Source organism: Vanellus vanellus (assembly GCF_965231255.1).
Source record: "Vanellus vanellus genome assembly, chromosome: 2".
NCBI lineage: Eukaryota > Metazoa > Chordata > Aves > Charadriiformes > Charadriidae > Vanellus > Vanellus vanellus.
Genome location: NC_138906.1, coordinates 75,475,839 through 75,500,754, shown reverse-complemented (window position 1 = coordinate 75,500,754; position 24,916 = coordinate 75,475,839). Strand labels below are relative to the sequence as shown.

The 24,916-nt window shown below is 45.8% G+C and overlaps 1 protein-coding gene across 1 annotated transcript in view; it reads left to right on the top strand.

The window, feature by feature from the left end:
• Positions 1-24,572, top strand: part of RREB1 (ras responsive element binding protein 1) — a 67,937-nt gene extending 43,365 nt beyond the window's left edge. Inside the window, exons 8-10 of the mRNA XM_082480018.1 lie at positions 368-3,110; positions 18,352-19,098; positions 22,258-24,572. Of these exons, the coding sequence (XP_082336144.1) occupies positions 368-3,110; positions 18,352-19,098; positions 22,258-22,778 (4,011 nt within the window). The 3' untranslated portion in view covers positions 22,779-24,572. The remainder of the gene's footprint in view (positions 1-367; positions 3,111-18,351; positions 19,099-22,257) is intronic.
• Positions 24,573-24,916: the final 344 nt, after the last annotated feature.

Here is a 24,916-nt window from a genome sequence, read left to right as displayed (position 1 = left end):
TCTTGCTCCCCAGCTTACTGAAGTTTTCTGTATAGTCTGCTGAGGCTCCTGTCCTGTCAGTGAAGTGAGAGAGGTTTCTGGAAGGGAGGTTCAGGATGGAAAAGTGTTTGAGGGTCTGAAAAGCCTTCTGAAGGAATTTGCCTTTACAGAAGGGAACTTCTTGAGAGTCAGCTCCTAATTTAGATACACCGCTTAGGTGACTAAAGGCTGTGGAGCAGGAATATCACCATGCCAGGTAGGTGGTGGCTGCTCTAAACTCCCTAACTTGGGCAGTGGAAGAGAGAGTGAACTGGTTTTGTTTTGCAGCAGCATGTGATGCCTTTTCAATTTGAGATGTCTACTCTAAATATTTTTGCGTGTCTTGCAGGTCTGGTGTGAAACAAATTTGCGAAGGTGCATCAGTGACTTCCATCGATTTATTTGCGAGACGTGTAACAAGGCATTCCCCATGCTTTCGGCGCTCAAACTGCACACAGAAACTCACGTGGTGGATCAGGGAAAAGACAAGCACAAGCCACAGTCCACGACCCCACCCGGTGAGAACCCAGACCAGAAAGCCTTCATGGCATCCTTGGGCCTGCAGTACACCAAAGACATCAAGCCTGTCAAGCAGGAGGACAATACGCAAGATGAGGTCCAAGAAATGCGGCTCAGAGCACTGAAGAGTAACCTACCTCAGGAACCTGGCAGCACCGGTTTGCTCAGCCTCTCTCCTCTGGAAGCTGCCTCTATGGGAGGGTCATTTTCAGTTCTTCCCCCTACAAAAGAGAACATAAAGCTCCTCTCGCTGCAGCCTTTCCAGAAGGGTTTTATCATCCAGCCTGACAGCAGTATTGTGGTAAAACCCATCTCCAATGAGTCTGCCATTGAGCTGGCAGACATTCAGCAGATCTTGAAGATGGCTTCTTCTGCTCCTCCTCAAATCAGTCTTCCTCCACTTTCTAAGGCACCTTCTGTCCCTGTGCAGTCCATTTTCAAGCATATGCCGCCACTGAAGCCAAAGCCTTTGGTAACACCCCGAACAGTCGTCGCAACCTCTACACCTCCTCCTCTTATCAGTGCCCAGCAAGCCTCCCCTGGCTGCATCAGCCCAAGCCTCCCACCTCCCCCTCTGAGGCTGATCAAGAACTCGGTGGAGTCCTCCTCCAACTCTCACCTCCCCCAGCCAGGAGCCAAATCGAGTCCTTCCTCGCAGTTGCTCCTCCAACCCAAAGTAGAGCCTTTAACTCAGCACGAGATGAAGACACAACTGGAGCAGGACAGCATCATTGAAGCTCTCCTGCCTCTGAGCATGGAAGCCAAGATCAAGCAAGAGGTGACAGAAGGGGATCTCAAAGCCATCATTGCAGGCGCAGCGAACAAGAAAGCCCCAACCATGAGGAAAGTTTTGTACCCCTGCCGTTTCTGTGACCAGGTGTTTGCTTTCTCTGGTGTCCTGAGAGCTCACATCCGTTCTCACTTAGGTATTTCGCCATACCAATGCAACATCTGTGACTACATCGCAGCTGACAAAGCGGCACTGATCCGGCACCTGCGGACACACAGCGGGGAGAGGCCTTACATCTGTAAAATCTGCCACTACCCATTCACAGTGAAAGCCAATTGCGAGAGGCACCTGCGAAAGAAGCACCTCAAGGTGACCAGGAAGGATATAGAGAAGAACATTGAATACGTCACCAGCAATGCCGCCGAGATGGTGGATGCTTTCTGCTCCCCAGACACTGTGTGCAAGCTGTGTGGTGAGGACCTGAAGCATTACCGGGCCCTCCGCATTCACATGAGGACACACAGCGGCTGCCAGAAGAAGAAGCCGTTTGAGTGCAAGGAATGCGGCACAGCCTTTTCAGCCAAGAGAAATTGCATTCACCATATCCTCAAGCAGCACTTGCATGTGCAAGAAAGGGAGATTGAGAATTACGTCTTAGCGGTGGACTGCAGTGCCCAGGAAAGCCAGTCAGACCCTCCTTTATTGGAAGACAGCACTTATATGGACCACAAGTCCATGACACCTTTCCTGGAGCCACAAAATGGCTTCTTGCTTGGGACGTCATCTCACGTTCCCATCAAACTTGAACCTGCAGGCAACTTCCCAATGGATTTTGACGAGCCATTGGATTTCTCTCAGAAGAACAAAAGCCTGAGTGCTGTGCAAGTGAAGCAGGAGAACCTGTTTGGCTCTTCTCCCCTGTCCCTCTATGACTGTTCCATGGAGCCCATCGACCTGTCCATCCCCAAAGCCCTGAAGAAGGATAAAGATGATATCCCGTGTGAAGCCAGGAATCAAGAGTTTGCTGCTTCTGGGAACAGTGATAAAGCCTATAACTGTCTGCAGTGTCCTTTGGTTTTTGGTGCCAACGGGAACTCAGAGAAAAACAGAGCTGTCAGACATTCCCAGCCACTGAAAGGTTCGTTGCATTTGACTGTCCCGATCATTTCCCCGGCTCTCCTTGGCAATTCTGCCTTGCTGAGACCCTTGAGGCCTAAACCACCACCGCCACCTCTCTTGCCAAAGCCTGCAGTAACTAAAGAGCTGCCACCGTTGGCTTCCATTGCACAGATCATTTCATCTGTGTCTTCTGCTCCAGCTTTGCTGAAAACGGAGGCTGCAGACACCAGTCCCAAGGCAGTGAGCAGCTCCACTGGGTGTGACAAATCAGGGAACGCCAAAGCAAAAGTGACAATCGTGACCACCGTTCAGAGAGACTCCAGCCTGCCCAGTGACCTGACTCAGGTGTGTGACCCAGAGCAGTCTCCCATTGCTGATGTTGCGTTGACTAAGAAAAGAGGTAGAAAGAAAGGAACAAAAAATAAGCCTAAACTTAGCAGTGGTGTGGATCTGGAGTCAAGTGGGGAGTTTGCCAGCATAGAGAAGATGCTGGCCACCACAGACACTAATAAATTCAGCCCGTTTCTGCAGTCTACTGACAATTTCAAGGAGGAAAGCGGCAGAAATGGAACAAGTGAGGATGAGAAGGAAACTGCCGAAGATAAGCTGCTGAGAGGGAAGAGGAATGCTTACTCAGACTGCCTGCAAAGTATCCCCTGTCCTTACTGTCCTCGAGTCTTTCCATGGGCAAATTCCCTGCAGAGGCACATGCTCACTCACACAGGTAAGAGTGTCTTGTGCTCACGGTAGAGTGTTGCCCCTGAGGATGTTCCTTATGAAAGGGCCTCTCCATGGAGGAATCTTCCTTTTTCGTCCTCTCTCTCATGTCTGAACGGTAGTCTTTGTTATTTCGCAAATCCCTAGCTGTTGCTGTTGTATAGTGGGGGCGGTAGATTTTTCAGTAATGGAATAATCTCTGTGCCTTTGAGTATCAAGGGGGCAAATTAAACTGCTAAAACCCATTTGACTGCAGTGGCATAACTTAGCGTACCTGGGAAAAGACTCTGGTTTCAGGTGTTCTGTCATTATTGTCGTATCTTGAAGGTGAACGTGTATGTTGAATATTTCATTGTACCTTACATGGTTTGTTTGGCTGTTTCCAGAGGCTGTTTATCTGCATCAGTAATGATAAAAAGATCCATAAAAATTGAGAGCAAATAAGTATAGAATTGTGGCAGGAAAATAAAATAATATGGTGTTAGCTTTTTTTTTTTTTCTTGTGGTGGCTTTTATTTGACAGATCAAAGAAAGAGGATGGGAGAAACATCATCCTGAGCTTTATGTAGTAACTTGCATCTAGGAAATGTTTCTTCTTAGTGCTATACAACTAAAGGTGGGCTTATGCCCTAAGGCGTGGAGATGTGTATGGAATCCTTAATATTGTGCTACTGTGTAAGTAACCTCAAACCTGGTGTAAACAAAAAGAGGAACTGGGGAGGGAGATTTATTCTAGGTTTGGGATTATTTTCCATTCTTTGCTATAAAGGAAATACTGCATTGAATGCTGTGCAGATTTGAAGTTAACTCTTTTTTCCACCCACACTGTAATAAAGTAATTAGTAGATTTTCATCCTACTCGGAGAGAGAGAGAGAGAGACAAAGCTCTACTTGCTGTTGCTTCCGTTTAAGTCAATCACGGTTGTCGATATTTTTTTCTTCATTGTGCAACCTCAGCTCCTGGTGTTAAAGAGTGAAAGTTAAGGATATTTGTAAGAAACTTCAGGGAATTGAGTACAGCCTCATAAGAGATAAGATAGCTTCATAATTTTTGATGGAGTTGAGGTTTCATGAAGGAACTGATTCATGTCTGTGCTAAAGAGGGAAACCTGAAGAGGTAAAAGAGGTTAGCTAAGAGGTTTAAAGGGAATCTGAGCTGTGGAGCAGTCCCTATTACAGTTTGCTTTGGGTGACGTGAGGACATAACTCGCAAGGTATCAGTCCAACAGTGAGGCTATTGTTTTCTGGTCCACAGAGACCAAATTATTTCATCTTACTAAGCATACAGTTTACCTTCAATGGTGAAGGAGAGTTCTTTATTTGTATCAATTGTTTTTGAACACCCTGCTCTCCAAAAAAAATATATAGTTACTGAAGAACTGTTCATGAGACAATAGAGAGGCTTTTCCCAGACTAAGGGGTTTGACCTGCTTATTGATGGCAGACTTCCAAGGTAGCAACACTGGTGTAAACCCTTAATGAAGACAGGAAAACGCACTGGGCCATGAGCTGTACTGGTAAAACTTGTCTCCCCTACCACCATAGGGCTTGAAAGGAGACACCATCCTTTCAGAGAGCCTGTGCTTCCCCTAGAGGGAAGGCAAGCAACTGCGGCTGTAGCAGGGCTGGATCCTCAGTGCAGATCCGAGATTTTTGGTGATTCTACAGCAGCGGCAGTAATCAGATTCAGGTCGTCGCTCTCTGGCAATGATAATACCGAGCTCTTTCCTAATCATCATCAGAGCGTTTTTGAGGGAGCCTTGTTGCTAGAGGACCACCCCACAGCAAGGTTTGACGGGCCTTGGGGCATCTCCTTTCAGGTGACACTAGCACTGTTTCTAAACTGAGTGTTTGCAGCAGCTCCCCTGTGGCAGCAGTGTAGATGAAGCTTACCGGAGGAGAGAAGGAAAGGTAAGTTAGGAACGTAGAGGAGATTTAGGCCAGGGAGGTGGTGCCAAAGCAAGCACTAAGATGCGTTCAGGTGGAGTGAGCCCTGTGTTTTTGTGGTGAGTATCAGGTGCTGGTGGCATGGGAGGAGTTTGGCAGCTGCGTGATAGATGCAGCAGTTTGTTAGGTTTGTGTTCTGGGTGGGCAAGTTGGTTTTCTAACAGAGACATCTATGACAGTGTTGTAGTGCAACGCGCCGTTTCTGTCCCCACCTATTGCACAGGCAGTGACTTGTTAGATAGCTCTCTTTTTTAAAAGGAGCTAAGAAAAAAATCTATTCACTAATCTTACTGTAAAGAGAAAAGGGGAACTTTATTGTCTGGGCTTGATGCCTGCTCCCTGGCTGGGGGAGAGAAGGGGCCAAGAGACTGATGTGAATGGGATAGTTTGAGAGTCCCGGTGATCTGCTTCCAAACTGCAGTTGTTGGGTATCTGCTCCATAGGGAATCACTGCAGGCAAGCTGGTTCATGCTCCTATATTTCTGTAGTACGCTGCTATGAAAAAAAACAAGGCAGTCATTTGAGCTAAAAAGTGGCAACTAGCTCTTCTCCATCAATTTCTAGGGAAGTTGCTGCTGCAGTAATTTGTGTAAGTGGTCTAAACTAATAATGAGTGAACATGGTTGAGGAAAAGTTAAATAATTTTGAGTATTTAAGTAGTCTCTGTATATCATCGGTTTTAAACTACTGTGTTTTTACAGACATGAAAAGATTTTTGCAAGCGTGTCTTTCATGTTCAATAAAATTTCAACAGGGAGGGCTCCTTCTGTGCGATGTCAAGATCATGTTTGCCTTTTGCAGAAGTGCAAAAATGCACATGCTACCAGTAACCCACATCCCTTGCACAGCCAAAAGTCTTTCTCTCCTGAAAGCTTTCACCCTGCTTATTCTTGCCTCAACACCACTGTGTGTTTTTTAGTTCAAAAGCATTTCCCTGAAGAAGCATACACCTTCCTCACCAGTTTTGATTTGAATGCGAAGCTCCCAAGTGGAGCACTGGGAATTTGGCATAGCTTGGTTTTATACTGTGTTTAACATAGTACTTGTGTTTTGTTTGAACATGCTTGAAGACTTGCTTTTAATACTTTCTTTCTCTTGATGTCTGTGTTACTTAATTTACTCTTCTATGTTCAACTCAGTTTGCCTTTCTTTTTTGCTCTTCTCTCCTGCTCTTGACTTTTTTCATTCTCAAAGCAGCGAGTAAGATGTGCCCTGCAGGTGGTGCAGTAATTTTGCTCCTTTTATGGCATGTGCATCAAACTAGGTTCAATACAAAATTAAAATAATAATCTTTTTTGGCCATTAGATTGTTATAGATAACCTACATCTGTTTGCAAAGAATCAGTTGAGGATATGTTCAGAGTGATACTACCAAACCTTATTTTGGCACAAGATTATTTTTTGTAGAAGGTGAGGGGGGGGTTGTTGTTGTTTTTGTTTTTGTTTTGCTTTGCTGTTACAACAGGGATGAACTGGACAAGAAAAAATCTATAAACAAAATAAAGTCATAAATAAATAGAATACAGTTACACTTAGCTCATCAACCCGAATGTTTCCTGTTGATTGGAGGACACAAGTCATTAAAAAAAAAGGGCTGGAGACATTTTTATTCTTTGCTTTTATGACTGAAGTCAAAGTGAAATTGTAGACATTTTTACTTTGCAATATTTGTCCTTCCCATGGCAATAATGTGTTTCCACTAGGACAACAGTAGTAGCAGATATCTTTATTAAGGAATGATCTTCTCACATGCTGTGATTATTTAGATGACCCTTTATATTGAAAAAGACTCCCTTCAAATCATTGGCTTCCATGAAGTGTCCAGCCTAGACTAGTCCTGCTGTGCTGCTAATCAAATTTTACAGTCAGTTCTGAGTCAGTATGTAGGCACAGATGTATTGTAATCCAGGCCATGACCATTCTTATGGAAAAAAGTTAATAAAAAATCAAATCACATTACACTTAAACTGACTGTTTAGGTTACCCTCCAGTAAGGAAGTATATTTTATCAGAAGAGCAGTTGCCTTTAAGGGGCAATATCGGAAGCAGAGAATCCTGCTTTTTTCAATGATCTTTTTTGTGCCTTTAAAGGTGACATTTTTGGAAAGCAGTCTGGTTTCCATTTGGTAATAGGACTGTAACTTGAGGTGAGAGTGTTGCAGTTTGCACAGTAAGCAGGATTTTTATTTGGATTTTGACGTTTGTGCGGAAAGAAGAATATCTTATCTGTTGTAAGTATTGGTCTGTATGACAAATGTTTGGTTGATATGAAAGTTTTAAAGGCTGAAAATATGAGAAAATTGTGACCTGAGATGCAGGTTGAGTTTAAAGTAATTAATCCCCAGCTAATCCTGTCATTGCATGCTTGAAAAGAAATGTGGAAAGGAGTTGGGCTGTCACGAAGCAAAAGGATTTCTGCTCAACTTTGAAGTTCTGTTTTGTATTTGCATTGTGAATGAAGCCAAATAAAAGTGCAGAAAGTGGTGGTATTCCTAACCATAAATTTATGGTTGACTTAGCAGGCATCTAAAAAGAGAGAGTGACTTGAAGGTCTGCAAAGAGCAGTGCCTCGATGCTTCTAAAGAGTTGTGTTGACAGTGGAAGAAAACAAAAAGAAAGAAACAGCGCCTGAGATGTCTGCAAGATGTGGGGAATCCCTTGTACGGGTTGAGATGTTAATTAGAACAGAACCAACTTGCGGAAGATTAAAGCGGGAAACATACCCACAATGTTGTATCAAAGAGGCTGCTGGCTGGGGGAGGGGTTGTGTGCATGTTCAGAGGTTTTGGGTGTGAGGTGGAAGATGTGACAAGAGTCGATCTCCTTTTACAAGTAAGTATCCTCACAATCTCTTTCTTCATCACGAAGGTGTCTAGCAGGACCGCTTTCCTCATTGCACTGCATGATCCAGGCTCTTCTTTCAACTCTTCCTGCGCTCAGTCCCTTCCCTTGTTCTAGTCATTTAAATGAGTTACAAACATGAAAAACGTTCTCCTGTGGGGAAGTAATTGATTGCTTATTCAACATACAGGGCTTGATTCTACTGAAGTCAACGGAAAGATGCCCTGTGGCTTTGATGGAAGTTGTGTCAAATTCACATGGGTGATAAACATCTCAGGAGAGAGCCTGCTGTCGAGGAGCTTGCAGTCAGGATGTTGTAGTTGGTCACCAAGCAGTAAAGGAGGAAAAGGAAAAAGACCAAAGAAGTTTCTTGTTACACATTAGGACAGAAAGACATACTTTTTTCTTGTGTCAGGCCAGAAGCCTTTCCCCTGTCAAAAATGTGTGGTTGTCTTTTTTACCAAATCTAGCAGAATTTGCACAAAGCTGGAGTTGCCAGCTGCAACCTGAGGAGGAATGTGCTTATCCCCCAGCCTAAGGAAGAGGATGCTGTATCTCACAGTGGCACATACAGTTTTTCCCGGCTGCTCAGAATAGCAAGCCCCAGTTGCGTTTGGTCGGACTGAACGCTGCAGGCAAGCAAAGCACGAGGACCTGAGGAGTGCCCTGCCACGTTAGAGCAATTGTACATGCAGCCAAGTATTCGTGTCTCTGATGGTAGCGGTAGGATGTGCTATTTAGGGTGAGCATGTGGGCCCGGCCACTTCCTGAGGCCTGTTCCTCTTAATGCTCTATCAGCATCCACAACTGCTCCATTAGGGTTGTGTGTTAGAGGGCACATCCCTGCCTGCTCCCTTTACTACCTGTTTATGGACCTGCTGTCTGCAAGTCTCTCTGATTGCTTTCTGAACCCACTAATGCTGTCTGCCTCCAGCGTCATCTGGCGTCAAGCTCCAGAAGTCCACTACCTGCTGTGTAAGGAACTATTTTTTAATCTGTTTTCAAGCAGATCCCCTGCTAGTTTCAGAGAATTGCAATTCTGTGTGTGCCTTCTCAGCTGCCTTCTTGATTTGTAAACCTCAACCATTACACCCCCTTCTCCTTCAAAATGGGAAGCCTGAGCCTTTCTGGTGTCTCCTTACAGGGCAGCTGCCCCATAGCTTGGATTGGGTTTGCTGTGTGCCAGGTGATGATTTAGGGTTTCAAAGATGATGAGGGGATTTGAGCATCTTTCTTATGAGGACAGGCTGAGGCACTTGGGTCTTTTCAGTCTAGGAAAAAGAAGACTGAAGGGGGATCTTGCCAATACTTGTAAATACTTATAGGGAGGGTGCCAGGTGGATGGGATCAGTCTTTTATCAGCGATAGGACAAGAGGTAACAGGCACAAACTTGAACATAGGAAGTTTCATCTTAACATGAGGAGGAACTTCTTTACTCTGAGGGTGGCAGAGCACTGGCACAGGCTGCCCAGAGAGGCTGTGGAGTCTCCCGCACTGGAGACATTCAAAACCCTTCTGGACGCCGTCCTGTGCAACCTGCTGTAGGTGTCCCTGCTCAGGCAGGGGGGTTGGACTAGGTGATCTCCATAGGTCCTTTCCAACCCTGACCGTTCTGTGATCTGCAGCACGACTGTCTCCCTCCTGTGGTGTGGAGACCAGAAGTGCACACACCACCTGAAACAAGGGTGCACCAGGGCTTTATGCAGCAGGGAAGGGACACCCTCGGTCTTGCTCTCAGTACCCTTGATCATGGTACCCAGTGTTCCTTGGCTTAAGTTTGGCTTCTGCTGCAGGCCAAACCAGTGACCCTGGAGAGCTGTCAGCGATGACTCCAAGACCTCCTGCCTGAATGTACCTGCAAGTACCACATTCAGCATCACATATGCATTTTTTAGATTATTTTTCCAGAGGTGTTTTACCTTACATTCATCTGCAATGAAGCTCACCTGCCATCGTATTGCCCCCTCTGTTCTGAGTTTAGCAGCGAAGGAGGTTGTCAGATCACACAAGGCTTTGTTGCAGGCAGGCGAGTGGCATGTAGTCAGAAAGGACAAGCTTGACACGAAACCAAGGGTGAACACAATCAGTCAGGGTTTTTCTGTGCTGACCAAATGGGATAGATGCAAGAAAGAAGCTCAGCAGATGGTGGTACATGTGCCTTGCCTGTAAAGTGTTTGCACAAGGGAGCCATTGCTGTAAGGCATTCACACCTCCAGGAGAGACAGGGTCACTTTGTGTCACCTTGAGTCGGTTTCACAGGAGAGTTGTTGAAGTAACAAACCTAAAAGCAGAAAGAAGTTGGCTCTGGGCATCAGAGTAGTTAAAATTACAAATCAGTTGTTACTCGCAACCTTAGGGTAGCTGCTGATCAGATTGCACAAAAGCGTGCACAGGGTTTTCCTCTTACATTTCCAAACTCTGGTTTGTTTGGGAAAATCTGCTGTCTTCCCAGGCTCTCCCATCCTTTCTTCTTCTTTTAGTACGGCACATTGCCTTGCAATGATTCAAATGTAATAATACAGGTCTCGGTACTAGTCTGGCATTAAAATCTGCCATGCTGGAGACGTGTTACAACGTGATTTGATCTTGCCTATCATGAAGAGACTAAGTTGTCTTGTTACCATGTTAACAGCCTGTAACTTCACAGGGCTGTAGCACGGTATCTGGGGCGTCACGTGGGCTCATCCTGCCTATGCAGACAACAGATGGCTACAGCGTGAGAGAGGAAGACTCATGTTATAACATGATCCCCTTGCAGAACAAAAGTCTGCAGAAAGGGCTCTGAAAGTGCTCACCTCCGACAATCTTCACGGCAGAACAGAACTTAAGTGTCCTACTTGGGTCTATTGAAAACTTTCTTTGTAGTTAGAGGGATCCTAACACAGCTCAACTGTTCGGCAGGATGAGGAGGCAAGCACTTCTAGTGCCGTTCAGATGAGTGCTGGCACAGCACATAGGATGGGTTGGACTTTGGTGGAAGGTAGATGTTGTTCTTAGTGCTCACGCAGCTGGCGCTGGGCTGGTCAGAGTGGTTCGACCTGCCCCCAGCAGACAGAGCCTTGGGCCACAGTTGGATAACACAAAGCACTTCTTGGCTGTACTGGCTCGACCTGTTCCTGACTGTTCATCCCCGCAGCTGTAGCTGACCCGGCTGCCCAAAAAAATGAAAAGGGCAAGGGGAGGGACCAGCAGTCCTGAGATCAGTTCCTGGATCTGGCTAGCAGTATGGTCCTCAGAGAGCACGTTGATGCAGCTGAGGTGGGGAATTGGCAGCATCTCCTGGGAGGCACGGGGGAGTGATGCTGTTGAAATTGGCTTTGCTGTCAAATGTTTTGTGTCTTCAAACAGCAGCTTTAGACAGCAAAGAAGGAGCCCAGATCCTATACTGTTATAGTTACCACATGCACTTTATAGCACAGCTTAGTGTTTATAACTGGCTTCGCCAAGTGGTGTTTAATCATGGTCCAAAATCATTCAACAGATTTGGACTTGTGGTCTCCCTCCATTGTCCAAGAAAAATGGATTTCAAAATCAGTGGAAGTAAATTAACAATTTGAAACTGTGGCTCAGTTTAAAATGGGGTCGTTTCTCTTTTTGTGGTGATTTTAAAAGGTGGGTGAGTAGCATGCTTGGGGCTCCCATGTAGAGCCCGTGTGATGGCTGTACTTTGAAGCAAATAATCGTCCAGATTTCGCTGTATGCTGAAAGGAAAGGGAACGAAGGGAGATGCTTGGATGGTGTTTGGTCAACCATAAACAAAGCGAAGCTTTAAGATGAGGTGTAAGACAGGAAGTGCAATTCAATAGAGTGTCACTGGGAACAAGTTTATAGAGGGTTTCTTTTGGTCTTGTTTTAAACCAAAACAAAAAACAGGATGGTGGTTTTGAATAGGATTCAGGGATTAGGAAGCTGTGTAAGTGATGGGGCTTGTGCGTGTCCTTGCTACATGGAGAAGAAGGGAATGGTCTGACTAAAGCACCTGAAGTGAACTGAAGACATCTCACCCCACTCGCAGCAGTCAGACCAGGGGAGACCTGTACTGGCAGGGAGGCGTACAATGAAATTGTGGAGCAACTTAATGAATCGCCCACTTTCATCATGTTAAAGCAGCCCTGCCTTCATCTCCTTAGGGCTTTCTGAATGCTCCCTTCTTGCAACAAAATACAGTTGACGGAGGAGAGATGTGGGATGGGAATGGGGTAAGGGATTATCTCTCACGTAATACAGAAAGAGACTGCTAGGAAAGATCCCTTTCTTAAAGAGGCTTGCCCCTAATGTGAGAGGGTTGCACATAATTGCTCTATGCTAACTGGGCAAATACTTACAAAGTAAGTATACTCAGCAGTGAATTTTCCGATTAGCGTTTAGCAGAATTCATCTTTGCTCTAGATATCTGCCACTCTGTGATCCCTCCAGAAATCATGTGAGCCCTGGGTATAGCGGGGGACTTTTTGTTTTTCCAAACTGTTCTAGCTGTGTGTACCTCTGAACTACATTTGTGGGTATTTCCTAGAGGACAAAGGGCTTGAAACTGCTTTTTCAGTGTCAGGCAAAGTTTTAACAGCCGCTACAGCTCAGGGTAAAGCAAGAGTTGCTTGCTGCTGGGGTGCATGGCAAATGGAAGAGCCATAAGGTTGGCCTGAGTACTAGAGCTGTTGTTTGGAAGATACTGCGACGATGGTATATGACTCACTGATTGTATTGCTGGCTTTACATCAGACTGCCTTTCTGCTAAACGGTGGAATTCACTGTAAGCTGAAAGTCTGAGTTTTTTCCCCCTCCCTTCAATGAACATTTGCACTTGGTGGGTGCAGTCAGAGCTAGTTCTGAACACCTTTCTTTGTGTTGGTGACTTCAGCTGCTCTCTTGAAGATATGGGGGGATCGTACCTTGTGTCAAAGGCAAAAAGGCTTTTTTTCCAGAATTGGTTTTCTCCTTTTCCCTCCGGTGTAATCAGTTCCGTTTACTGTAAATAGTCCTTTCCTCTCTTGAATGTTTTCATTTCAATAGGCAAGCAGATATGGAAGCTCCTTCAGCTGTGGGCTAATTAAATATTTAACTTGTGTGCGTGCGTGTGTGGTGTAATGAAGGTGGCTAAATTTTAGTGTTTAGAGTGCTTGCAATAAGAATGGAGAAAAATTTTGCAAGTTGACTGCGCAGGTTGGAAAGATACTATCCAGTTCGTGGGTGGAAGTAGAAGCAGCATTGTGAGTGGGTCCAAAACCCACCAAATTTGCTAGACTGCTACCACCTAGTGGTAGCTGCGTCTACTGTCAAATATAAGACTAGCTGGGGTTATTTCAGTTAATGTAGGGAAAATAGTAAAGCATCGGCTCATCTGACTGATAATGGCAACTGCTTGTACAACATCCATTTCCAGTGCTCTGTCTGCTCCATTTTTGACCATTATTTATGTGATGGGTTTTCTAACACTTCTCTCAGGATGTCAGGAATGTTTGGCAATAAACACTCGCTTTTAATTCACAAACCAGTTTCCCTTACAACACCCTGTTTTATCCAGTAACTCCTTAGCATCTCAAGCTCAGCGCTCTATTCCACCTAAGTTCCAGGAAAAAAGAAAACTACGGGAAAACAGAATCAAACCAGCAACCTCCCCACCTTGTTCTGTATCTGCTCTTTTATCTGAAACTTTCCACACTTGGAGTCTCTCTTGATAATTTTGTTTGTGTATACAGAAAAGCAGTTTACTCCTCTTTCTCCTTCTTTCTTGCCACCTATAAAAGATTAAGCGCGGACTCTTCTGACTGGGCAGACTGAAAACTGCAACTTGAACTGTAAATAGACTTCAGCAAAACAGTTTTTTCTTTCCAGAGTTCGAAGGAAAAGTTATTTTGGCTACTACTATATAGTGGTTTCTTTCATGCAAGCGGAAAAGTTTTTGGATTCTCAGATGAAGTCCTTGAGGTTTTGCTTATGAATATATCTCCTGAGAAGTTCGTTTTTTTCCCAGGAGCTGACAAGGCAGCAGCTGAGCTACCAATGGTTGCTTCATGTTGCCTTCCTCTGTACACCCTTACCTCCCTGCTCATCTCCTCTCTCTCCCTTACCTTACCCATGTTCTTTGACTCCGATGTCAGAATTGTTATCATTAAGTAGTATCACCTTCTTGTCCTTGCTTCAGAGGAGTGACTCTGGTTGTCCATGACAAGGTAATGTATTCTGCTCCCACGGTTACTGAAGAAGTGGCAGTGGGTGGGAGCCTTGTCAAGCGGACCTCTCTGCTCTTGTCCTCTTGACCCGCCGAGTGTAAATATCTGTGGGATAACAAACGGACCAGAAAGCATTTTATGACCTTCCCTTAGTAAGTGAAAGATGGGAAAGGGGTGAAAGAAAAGGCAGGCCTTTCCCATGCACCTTGCCTTCCTCACCACCTGGATGCGAGTGGCTACTCTGCACCATAAATCAGCAAAATTCTGGAAACGGGAATTACCCGTCTGAGAGGAACTCGGCCTCATCGGAGGGACATTTGCCCGGATCTGAGTGCTTGGTCAAAACCCTCCTCCTTGTGTAAGATACAAGCCTGCTGGAGTTTTATGGCCAGCAAGGTTTTCTGTTGCTGCGGGTAGGCACGTAAACGGGGAAGAAATGGCAGTGTAGGCCAAGCCTAACCTCTGCTGGAGCAGACAGAGCGGCTGCCAGTGTGAGACTACCCTTGCAGCCATCCCTTGCGCTGCGGGAGAAATCCCACACCGGACCCGATGTGGCTGTTTTCATGATTGTCGTGTTTCTCACACACCTTCCGTGCTGCCCTGCTGCTCTTCCAGTTCAGCTGCGGCTGAGCTGGGCTGACTCTCACCCACCCCCAGACAGCTGAGGTTTGTGCAAAGCAGCTCGCTTTTTCACCAGCTGCGAAACCAACCACACAGGTTGGGGGTAACCACAGAGCAGGTCGGCTAGTCGGGAGCTGCATGAATATGATATGCATGAAGTTTCATAAGGGGCCTGTGAAACTCCTCCTTGACAAAGGAAACGTCAGGTCTGGTTTGTGCAGGTAAGAAGGAAGAGTGCTCACCCAAGCACGTATGCGTGTCAGCATGTTCCTGGCTATGTCCCCACCGGAGTTTTGAATGTGTTCATTCAGGGGTGGCGGGCCAGCTTTGGAAGAGAAAGCCTGTGTGCATCCCTGATCCCGGGGTGTGAAGTGGTCTTTGCTGTTCGGGAAGGCACATTGTTTAAATTTTGCATGTGTTTTACTTGGTGTTGCCCTCATCTGTTTGCCTGTGCTAGTAAGGCAACGTCACTTGCCACGATGTGGACCGCCTATCCTTTGGAGTGTGTCTTGTGCACAGGAAAATGTAATTGTGGGCCAGCCATGCAAGAACAGAATAGCAGCTGGGAAGGGGCCCAGGGCACAGAGGAGAGGAAAAAAGGAGATGGAGTTCGGATATGATTCATTGAAGGATGAGTATACTGTAAGAAAAAAAAAATATATTTTTTAAATACTGGAAGCAAAAGCAGAAGAAGTTAGGGAAAATTATGGCAAAATTGGGAAATCATGCATGATGTACGACTTGGTGAATGTAAAAGTTGGGCCTTTTGCATTTGACAGTTTTAAGATATTCCGGTTTTGGCTTGTGCTTACTTGAGTAACTTATTCTGGATCTGCTGTCTTCTATTTGATCAGCACAGAATTACAAAACATCTCTCCGGGTACAATAAAAAAGGAGCTCTCTCCATCTTGGTCTCCTCATGCGCTTCACTCCTCTCCATCCTTACAGAGCTCACATGGTTTCCTGCCTTGCTCCTTAATGAAGCCCCTTCATGCTGTGCTTGCAGCCTTTCCTTTGGCCTAGCATGTGTCCCCTCGGGGGAGCCTTCCCTGACCTCGCTGGGGATGGTACAGGGTGGCCCACGCCTGCCAGGAGGTGACCCCTGCTTTGCTGAGGATGAGCACCGATGGCAGGGGTGGAGCAGCAGTTTTAGGTGCTTTCTCTTGGAGTCGCTTTAAGGTCTTTGCTCCTTAGACCCACTTTCCCATTCGGGTTTTGTCTCTTCGTCCATCATCCACAGATAGGTCTTTGTGATGGCTGCAACCAAAGGTGTCTGGGGAGGAAACTCCTCTTCTCTGTTGTTTCCTTCCCTCCTGCCTTTAGCCTAAAGGGAGCAGTGATTAGGGCATCACTTCAGTCCAACATAAACCTGAGCTCTGGTGAAAAAGGCCCCAGTCACTACATGGCCATGTGAATGTTAGGGCTGTGCACGGGCTGGGGCGGGAGTGAGCAGCCAGGGAAGGACGAGGACCCTTTCAGCAGTGGCAGCAGGGAGTCACACCGGTTGCCGTTAATCCTTTCTTCCATCCCTCCTCTCAGGCCGAGGTGAGACGCTGTCAGTGAGAGCCAATGTGCTCGTTCTGCCCCCAAACGCAGTGTGTGGAAGGAGGTGGCAGGCAGGAATCCATAGCTGTGATTCCTTTTTAAACGTATCCCCTGCGTAGATATAGTCCGGGTTTGACTTCTGGTCTCGGTCTCTTGCCTGCACCGGTAGCTGCGAGACTCGGCTACCTGTCTTGTATCCAGGAGCACCGTGCGTGGGCCCGGCTTCTCATTCATGCCTGTCTTCCATTTCTCTGGGTTGCAGAGCAGTGCTTCCCCTTAATGCATCAGCATCACAGCTTGATTTTTAGCAATTGTCTCCTTTTGTTTATAATAGGTTGCTTTTTTTTTTTTTTTTGCCTTAGTATAACAAAGAAATAAGCAATGAGTCAAAACGCAGAATTCAGATGCAGATTCATGGGGCACTTGTAGGTGACCTTTGTTTTCAGATGCCCACATCCTCAAACTCTCTAGCATTATATACAGATTATGTCTCGGTTGCGTGTTTTAATGGGAAGATAATTAGATCAGCAATGAACTTTGTGGAAAGCTTTTGTGTAATCCACTGTCTATGTAAATGGATCTGTTTTGATTAAAAGGTGAGATTATTTTTTTTGACAGGTCACTTCTCTCCCTTCCACCCCCCCAAGAAAAAGCGTATCGAGGATTATCCTCTATTAAGTGATTGTTCACGATTACTGGAAATGCTGCTTACCTTTGACATTTGTTTAACGGCCATTTATTATCATTTGTGCAAGGAGATGGGGTCAATGCAAGTTATGCTGCATTCGAACTACGAAATGCCTGAGAACTATCTTCTTATCTTCTCTCATTACTCCTTGCTTATGAAAAAAGCCTGTAATAGGAAATCTAGGCAGTTCGGAGACAAGCACATCTTGTACTATGTCAAATGGAGAGCTTAAACTGCTCTACTAGAGTTTCTAAATCCCCATAGTTACTCAGCAGCTCTCAGGCTTGCAGATGAATGCTGAAATGCCTGTTAGGCTGTGTGCTCCCTTGGCTGCATGCTGTTAACAAGAAGCCAGGGTAGGGGGGGGACTTAAAGCAAGGAAAGTTTCAACTTTCAGAAAGCACAACTTGCTAAGTTCGTGTCCTGGAACAGTTGCTGGGTAGTGGCACTGGGGATGCAGTTACATGCCATGCATCATTGTCAGCTTTGGCCTCCAGATCCAGTCAAGCTTATTTCCTATTTACACGTACACTATTTGTACCGAGCGTGGAAGGAGTACAGCTCCAGCCCTTTGTTCTCCTTAAGCACCTTATCTGTTTTATTTTTTTTGATACATGTTATGTCTTCAGCAATGTTAATGCTGCAAACTGATAAGGAAGCAGAGGAGGACATTAAGGTGGATGTCTTAGGTGAGTTTTGCCTTCTTGTTATGGGAACTGTGAAACAACAAAGGATACTGCCTGTTGCTGCATCTTCGCTTTTATTCTTTTGGTTCCAGGTGGTATCAACATAACAAAGAGTGTGTGTCAAAAGACCCACATGTGGACAAACTTTTGCATCTTTTGCTTATATGAAGTATACCCAACTTTTTTAACTGACTTCTGTGTTATTGTCTGCGCTGACCTTTAATGTTTAATTGTACCAGTTGGTTGCATGAGGCTTTACGTTCCCTTTGAAAAGTGTTTCCCATTACTAGTAGTTTATAAGTTAGTTTGATTAATATGTGGTTGGGTATTACTTCCATCTATGTCCAAATTTCATGTATGAAATATTCTAAATAATACATCCATGTGTCTCGGGTACAGTGCATTTGTAATAGTAGTGACCTCAACTCTTCTTTGACATCTCAGCAATTTGTGTTCTCTGGTAAAAGTAATTATATTAACAGTGACTTCAAGAAACTGCCAAAAAGGTAAGTGTATTCTGAAGAAGAAAGCATTTTGTTACAGATTTTTAATCATCTTGTTAATTGGGTTCTGTGGCGTTTTGATCTCTTTTCAGCTATAAGTTACTGGCATTGGGCACAGATAAGAGAAACGGATATTGGGACGCTTGATGAGAAGCAACACTCGTGGGACCATGTGCAACCTTACCACTGGTAGTTGTGAATTAGCAGAGAGCATCCCACTGAAAGTTTCTCTCTGTTTGCTTGCAGACAGCCAGTCTGATGCGGAGACACTAGCTATGGGAAACGAAGTCTTGGACCTGACCTCCTGTGAGAAGGAACAGCCAGGGGAAATAACAGAGCTACCAGAGAGTGAGCGCGGCCCCAAGGAGGAGCAAAAGGCTGAGTCCCCTCCGGCAGAAGAGGATGCCGAAGAAAAAGCAGATGGATATGAAGAGGGCCCTGAGGAAGATTCTGTAAGTAACAAAAGTCTTGACCTCAATTTTGCCAGCAAATTAATGGACTTCAAGCTGGCAGAGAGTGACCAGAGTGCAGGCAGCAGTTCTCAGACTGAAAGGAAACATGCCTGTGACATTTGTGGGAAAACCTTCAAGTTTGCTGGCACTCTTAGCCGTCACAAAAAGGCCCACACTCGTGAGGACAGAAAGGATGAAAGGAGCAGTGAGGATGAAAGCAAAAGCATTCAGGATGATGCAGGAGCTCCCTCGATGCAGGACTCTGGTCTTGAGCAGGAAGAGTCTCCGATGGACTTGAAGGTAGTGGAGTCTCCTGTGGACTGTGAGGCAACAGGAAAGGAGAATGAAGAGAGCGAAAGCATCTCTGAGGGGGAAGGCACAGAGAGAAAGTCCACTGAGAAGAGCAGTGATGACAAAAAACCAAAGACTGATGAGGCTAAGAGTACTGCAAAAGCAGACAAAAGAAAGAAAGTCTGTACTGTGTGCAACAAGCGTTTCTGGTCTCTGCAAGATTTGACGCGACATATGCGGTCTCATACAGGTAAGAGGAGGCTTGAGGGCAGAACAGATTCTGAGCAGGTCTGCCACCAGACTGAGGCATCTGCTCTGTAGGTGCACGGTTGCTGCTAGCACTTGAGGTCAGAGGCACTGCTTTTAGTCCTGTGGGCATTTGCAAGGTGTCCTCTCTCCCCCAGTCTCCCACACTGCATACAAAGCCTGTCGAGGGAGCAGGAATTTTCAGCACTGCCTTATCTTCAATTCCCACACCGTTTTCCCCCATGCTTGCTTGCAGAATTTAGGGATGAGGGCAACTACAGAGATCTCCATGCAGTTGTGCTGTCCAGCTTCTGAGTCCCTTCTTGTCGTATGTGCGTGGTTTGACCTCTTCCCGGTATTCTGATGAGCAGTGGAGAAACCTGGCAGTCCGTGATAAGACTTCATCTCTGAGTGAAAGTGTAGAGAGGGAGAGTCTGGTTTTGTCTGATTATCTAAGCCTGGCACGGGTAATGTGCTGGTGATCTGCATGACCTGCTGCTTTAGAGAAAGGCTACAGTGGGCACCCTGCTCTTCATGCAGGCTTGGGCAGGTGGACACAGGTAGTAAAACGCTTGTCCGATGACTTGACTTGGCAGGTAAAATATGTGGGATCACTTTATGTCATACTCAGTTTACAGCAGTACCGTCTGGAGGAGATAAAGTCATGAGCCAGCTCAAAGGTGAATTAATTGTTCATCCTTGCTAATGCATTCTTATTAATGATGCATTTCACCTGTCGGTGAGCTGCTCTGATGGGGGAAAACTAGTACAGTTTGACATTTTGTATCTTTCGAAGATGCTCTCTGCTGAAGAAAAGAACTTCGTGATTAACAAAATATTTGTGGTGTAATTGATGGTGATGTTTAGTAAACTACACCAAAGATTAGTGCCTTAACCAAATTTGTTACCCTTGTGAATCATAAATATTGACTTCTTGAGTGCAAAACTGACCCTTTTTCTTTCGGCATTGAGGACTTGAATCGTGAGTTGAGCCACAAGTCAAACGGGTCCCATTGTTGTGCCTATTTTCATACTAATTCAGAAGACTTTGGGAGATTCTAGTGTCTAAAGTCCTGAGCTTCACCGCCAAATGATACACTGGTGTGTGCCCGTGGAGATTCCCATACCGTGTGCTTTAAATGTTTGCATTGCATGCTGAGATATGCAAGGCTTGTCAGTATGGTTTTTTCTTCCATTCTTTTTTATTTGATACTGAAGGATGTTTTAACATAGAGTAGGTGGTGAATAGGAACCTGGGAAAGGGCTTTCTTCAAATTTAATAAATGTAAATACCACCTATCCTCACTGTTAGATCAACGCGTTTTTCAACTGAGGATTTTGCCTCAATACTGTGGGTTGACTCTCCTCCTCTCTTTTCCCTCCCACTTGTTCAGCTATATTGCCAAAGTATTGTCAGGTTGTAACATTGCTTATACTTTGGTTTTAATGTATGGGTTTTTTTTAAAGAAAACCGCAAAGTTTGGGAATTTCTTTACTCAGAAAAGGAACATTCGGGACGTGCTGAAGTGTGCAAGAAACCTCTGCCTGCCTACTGAACGGCAATCGGGCTGGGAAGGTTTTGTTCTCCCAGTACAGACTGCTTCCTAGCATATAGTCGCTGGGTGCTCTGATGCTGACTGCCCGAGCGCAGGGTGATCCACAGCACTGCTCCGGCCACAGCCAAGTGCTGGATGGGCAACGGCTGTCGGCCAAAAATGCTCCCGGGGAGCCCTGCCCTCCCTCTGTAGCAGACGCTTGAGCAAGGCACTGGAGAGAAACGTTTCTGAGAAGCGTCACGCTTCCCAGGGACAGCAGGACCTGCTTGCACATTTCAGCCAGCCGCCTCAAGTTTATAATTGGTTTTCTTTTAATGATCCCAAGCGTGATTACAAGTGAGAAATGAGCCTTAAGTCTCTTGTTCTGTATGCTCATTGGCACAAGATGGCATCCTGATGGAATTGCAGCACTGAAAAATCCTTAATAGGTGCAATGGGAAACAGAGAATGAAGCAGTCAGGGTGGGACCTTTGATTCTTCAGGGCAGAGAGCACCTTGGGGCACTGTGCTTGGTTGGGACTTTGGGGGAATTTTGTCTGTGGGGCTGTGGTTGCTTTGTTTTCTTATGAGCTCATGCTTAGGAAAGTATTCGAGCATTTCAGGTACAAAAAGCGGCTCTGAGATTGGAGCAGACTGACTGTTGATTACAGCAGAGGATGTCTGCAGCTGCTCCGCGGCTTAAGATTGCAAAATAGGGAGGAAGAATTTTGTCCTCTGAGTAGCATTTCTGGAATGGGCATGAAGAGGTTTTTCAGGGGCTTTCACATGTCACTACTGTCCTAAAGCACCAGCGGGGCTGAGGAACACCATCAGCTCTGTAAATAACATTCTGAGGCAGGCATTTTTCACTCCGTCAGTAAATTTTGATCACCTCTAACAGACATCTCCCATGTCCCGTGCATGCCTGACGAGTCTAGGTCCTCCAGCTGCTCTGTGTCCCTTTGGAAATGTGGCGGTACTGTCTTCTGCTTCACTGAAAGAGGAGGGGTTATTGTGGCAAGGGTATTTCCTAACAGCTTCTCTTTCACTTTGGTGATAAACTTGTGCATTTCTTGCTTGCCCATCTGTCAGCATCTAAGAGAGAGGGACATGTTTTCTTGCGCTGTTCGGTTCAGTTTTTAAGCGCTGTTGACCATAGGTTACCTGGGCAGTATCCTCATCCTTCCATCTCGCTCTCTCCACATGTATCGGGGGCTGACTTGCAGCAGGGAGCCCCTGTGGTGGGCTGATTTCACAAAGGCTTCTGAGCTCCAGAGGACGACTGCAAACTTCTTCCAGAAAAGTTGCTGACTAAATTAGATGGGGTGCTAACAAACACCTGGAGCTTATGGTCTTCCTCCCTCATTAGTGCTAGGCCATACCAAGCTTGTAGAAATCTCAAGACACTTAGTTTTGGGTTTTCATTTGTGCCCCAAGGGCTTTATCTGTATTCCTGCTTGCATGCCATCAGGTAGGCTAGTACAGAAGCAAAAAGCTGCATAAATGCAGCATCCGTGTTTGATATAGGTACTGAATTTCCAAAGTGTAGAGCGTCTTACGCTGTTTGAATCAGGAGGGAGGTGTGTGTGTGACCTTACGCCTGACTTTTTATTTTAATTCCCTTCTAGGTGAGAGACCGTACAAGTGTCAAACCTGTGAACGGACCTTCACTTTGAAACACAGCCTGGTTCGTCACCAGCGCATACACCAGAAAGTCAAAAATGCCCGAAACCATGGGAAGGAGAGCGACAAGGAGGAGACCCAGTCGAGGTGTGGAGAAGACAGCGAAAATGAGTCTAGCCACAGTGGCACCAACCCCATCTCTGAAAACGAGTGCGACTCTGCGGGGGGCGTCGGTAGCCATCCATCCCTCCCGGGAAGCCGAAAAGAGTCCCTGGCCGGCACGGGCAAGGACTCCCCCTGCAGAGAGGAGAGGCTGAGTGGGCGAGGAGCCGGCACCTGCCTTGTGGAGCCCACCAAGAGTGCACAGAAACAGACAGCAAAAGACCAGGAACCTCGGGGTAGCTCCGAGCACGAGAGGCCCTCAGGTTTCATTCAAGACTTGCTGGAGATGCACAACAAAAAGTCTCCCATGAATCACATCCTTGCCTCTGCAGACAGTGCGCCTCAGCTCTTGGGGGTTGAATGACTTGCTAGGAGGTCAGACCCGTCCCAGCACGCAAACTGAAGCCAGCAGAGCAAGGTTTCCGGAGCCTTTGTTTTCGGAAGAGCGACCTACAGCTGTGGGGAGAGTATGGCAGACTGGACGCGGTGCCATATGCCTTTCAGTATAATAATGCAAGAGACTACAGTATATACTGATTTGAGTGCCTTACTACTTTATTAGATCTTTTGGTATCATAGAATTTTTTTCAAAAATGATTTTTTTTAATATTTTAATGAATTATTTGGAGAGGACCTTTTTCATTTAAGCATTAATGTTACCTTTTGTATTGGTGTGCGTGAGCTTGTTCTTGTATATCTGTGATAGTCGCTGTGTTTGTTCTCTGAGCTGGAAAATGGGGGCAGTGGGGTGGAAGGCCCTTGGATACCACAGCCAATAACTGGAAGAAAAATTATGTGAATTTCATATGACATAGTCAGAGGAGATGCGGAGGAGATGTCAATTTATTTTTTCTCAGTAGATGTTCTTGCGTTTGCCACATGGTGGAGCATTAAGCCCGTTCCAGGCCTGAACAACGTGGCAGTTGAAGGTCTTCAAAGTGGTTCAAGCCAAAAGCAGGAAACACAACGAATTGCGACCTCACGCTTGTTTCCACTTTTCAGCATTAGAAATGGTCTTCTAAGTCCTAGGGTTTTTTTCTGGCCATCGTGGACTGAGCGTGTATGCAGAGAAGAGTTACATAGCAACGTAACCTATGGAAATTACGCACCCGCTGTTATATATGTTTGATTTGCTTCAGTATATTATTATTATTATTTTATTATTATTTTATAAATTCATCAGTTCGCTTGTCTCTGCAGTCAGCAGAAACCAATGGGCAATATTTGCCCACGCAGATGCGTTAACGCAGCTTGGATCCCCTCTCGAAAGTTTTTCGACTTAACGCTTTCACCAGCTCCTCCTCCTCTTATGTTGCAGCTCTTCTACTGTACTTTAAATGAAACCCTTCCTCTGACCGGAGAGTCAAACGGAGGCCAGCGAGGTATCGTCACACCTGTACAGGGGAACATCTCACTCGTGGTGGGGTGCGAGTTGCGTGCGTGTGGGTGCGAGTGCGTTGCGTGCGTGCGTGCGTGTGGGGGGGGGAGAGGTGTGCGAGGGGGAACGGGGCCGGCTGCGGCCCCTCCGAGTGCGTAAGAAAGGCACTGCGAGTACTAGGTTAGTCGTGTCGCAATCACATCGGTGACAGCGTGTGTTACTTAAAGAGCAAAGTTACTCCGTCTTCCAGTTGAAAGCAAGCAAGAGAGAAATGCGAGCCTTACCGTCATCTTGCTACTGTCGTGTTCTAGAGCAAGAAAATACTACTGGTAATAAAACTACAGATATAAGACATGTTAAAAATAAATAAAATAAATTTAAAAAAAAAATCTTCCTGAGATTTTGGGGTTGATGCTTGAAGACTTGAGGTGTGTGTCTAAATTTCATATCAGTAATTTCACCCCTTTAATGCTGGCAGCTGGAATTTCTCCCTGTGGCTCCTGTTGCCGGCGACAGGTGACACTCCAGCCACCAATATTGAAGGGGTCAAGCGAAATGTATCCTACTGTAGCTGGGCATTTTTTAGGAGTGCCCGGCATTTTTGTTGTCCTTGTTGTTGTCGTCGTCGTTGTTGTTGTGTTTGTTAATTGTCCTTCAGTCATGACCTCTGGGACAGACAGAGCCATAATAGCATTGCCGGAGCCTCACTGTGCTATTCCACCACTGCAGCCCCCCAGCCCAGCCCGCACTGTGACCCCCTTCCCTCCCTCCCTCCCTCCCTCCCTCCCTCCCTCCCCCCTGCAAAATCGCTTTTCCTGCTCTCACCAGACATGGAGGAAGTGGGCCTCGGACCCAGTCTATATTATATAATATATATATCTATATATATCTATATCTATATTAAAAATTCTCCGAAAATTTCTGGAGACTGAAATCTCGCTGTCCAGAATTCAAAGGAAGAGAAACGTTCTTGAGTAATATTCTTGCAAATAGAATAAGAAAAAATGGTTGAGGTATATGTGATTTCTATTTTTTGTTGTTGTTGTTGTTGTTGGTTTTTTTTAAATAGGGATGTTTGAACCAGTTCAGAAACAAAGCTAACGCCAGATATAGATAAGTAAGTC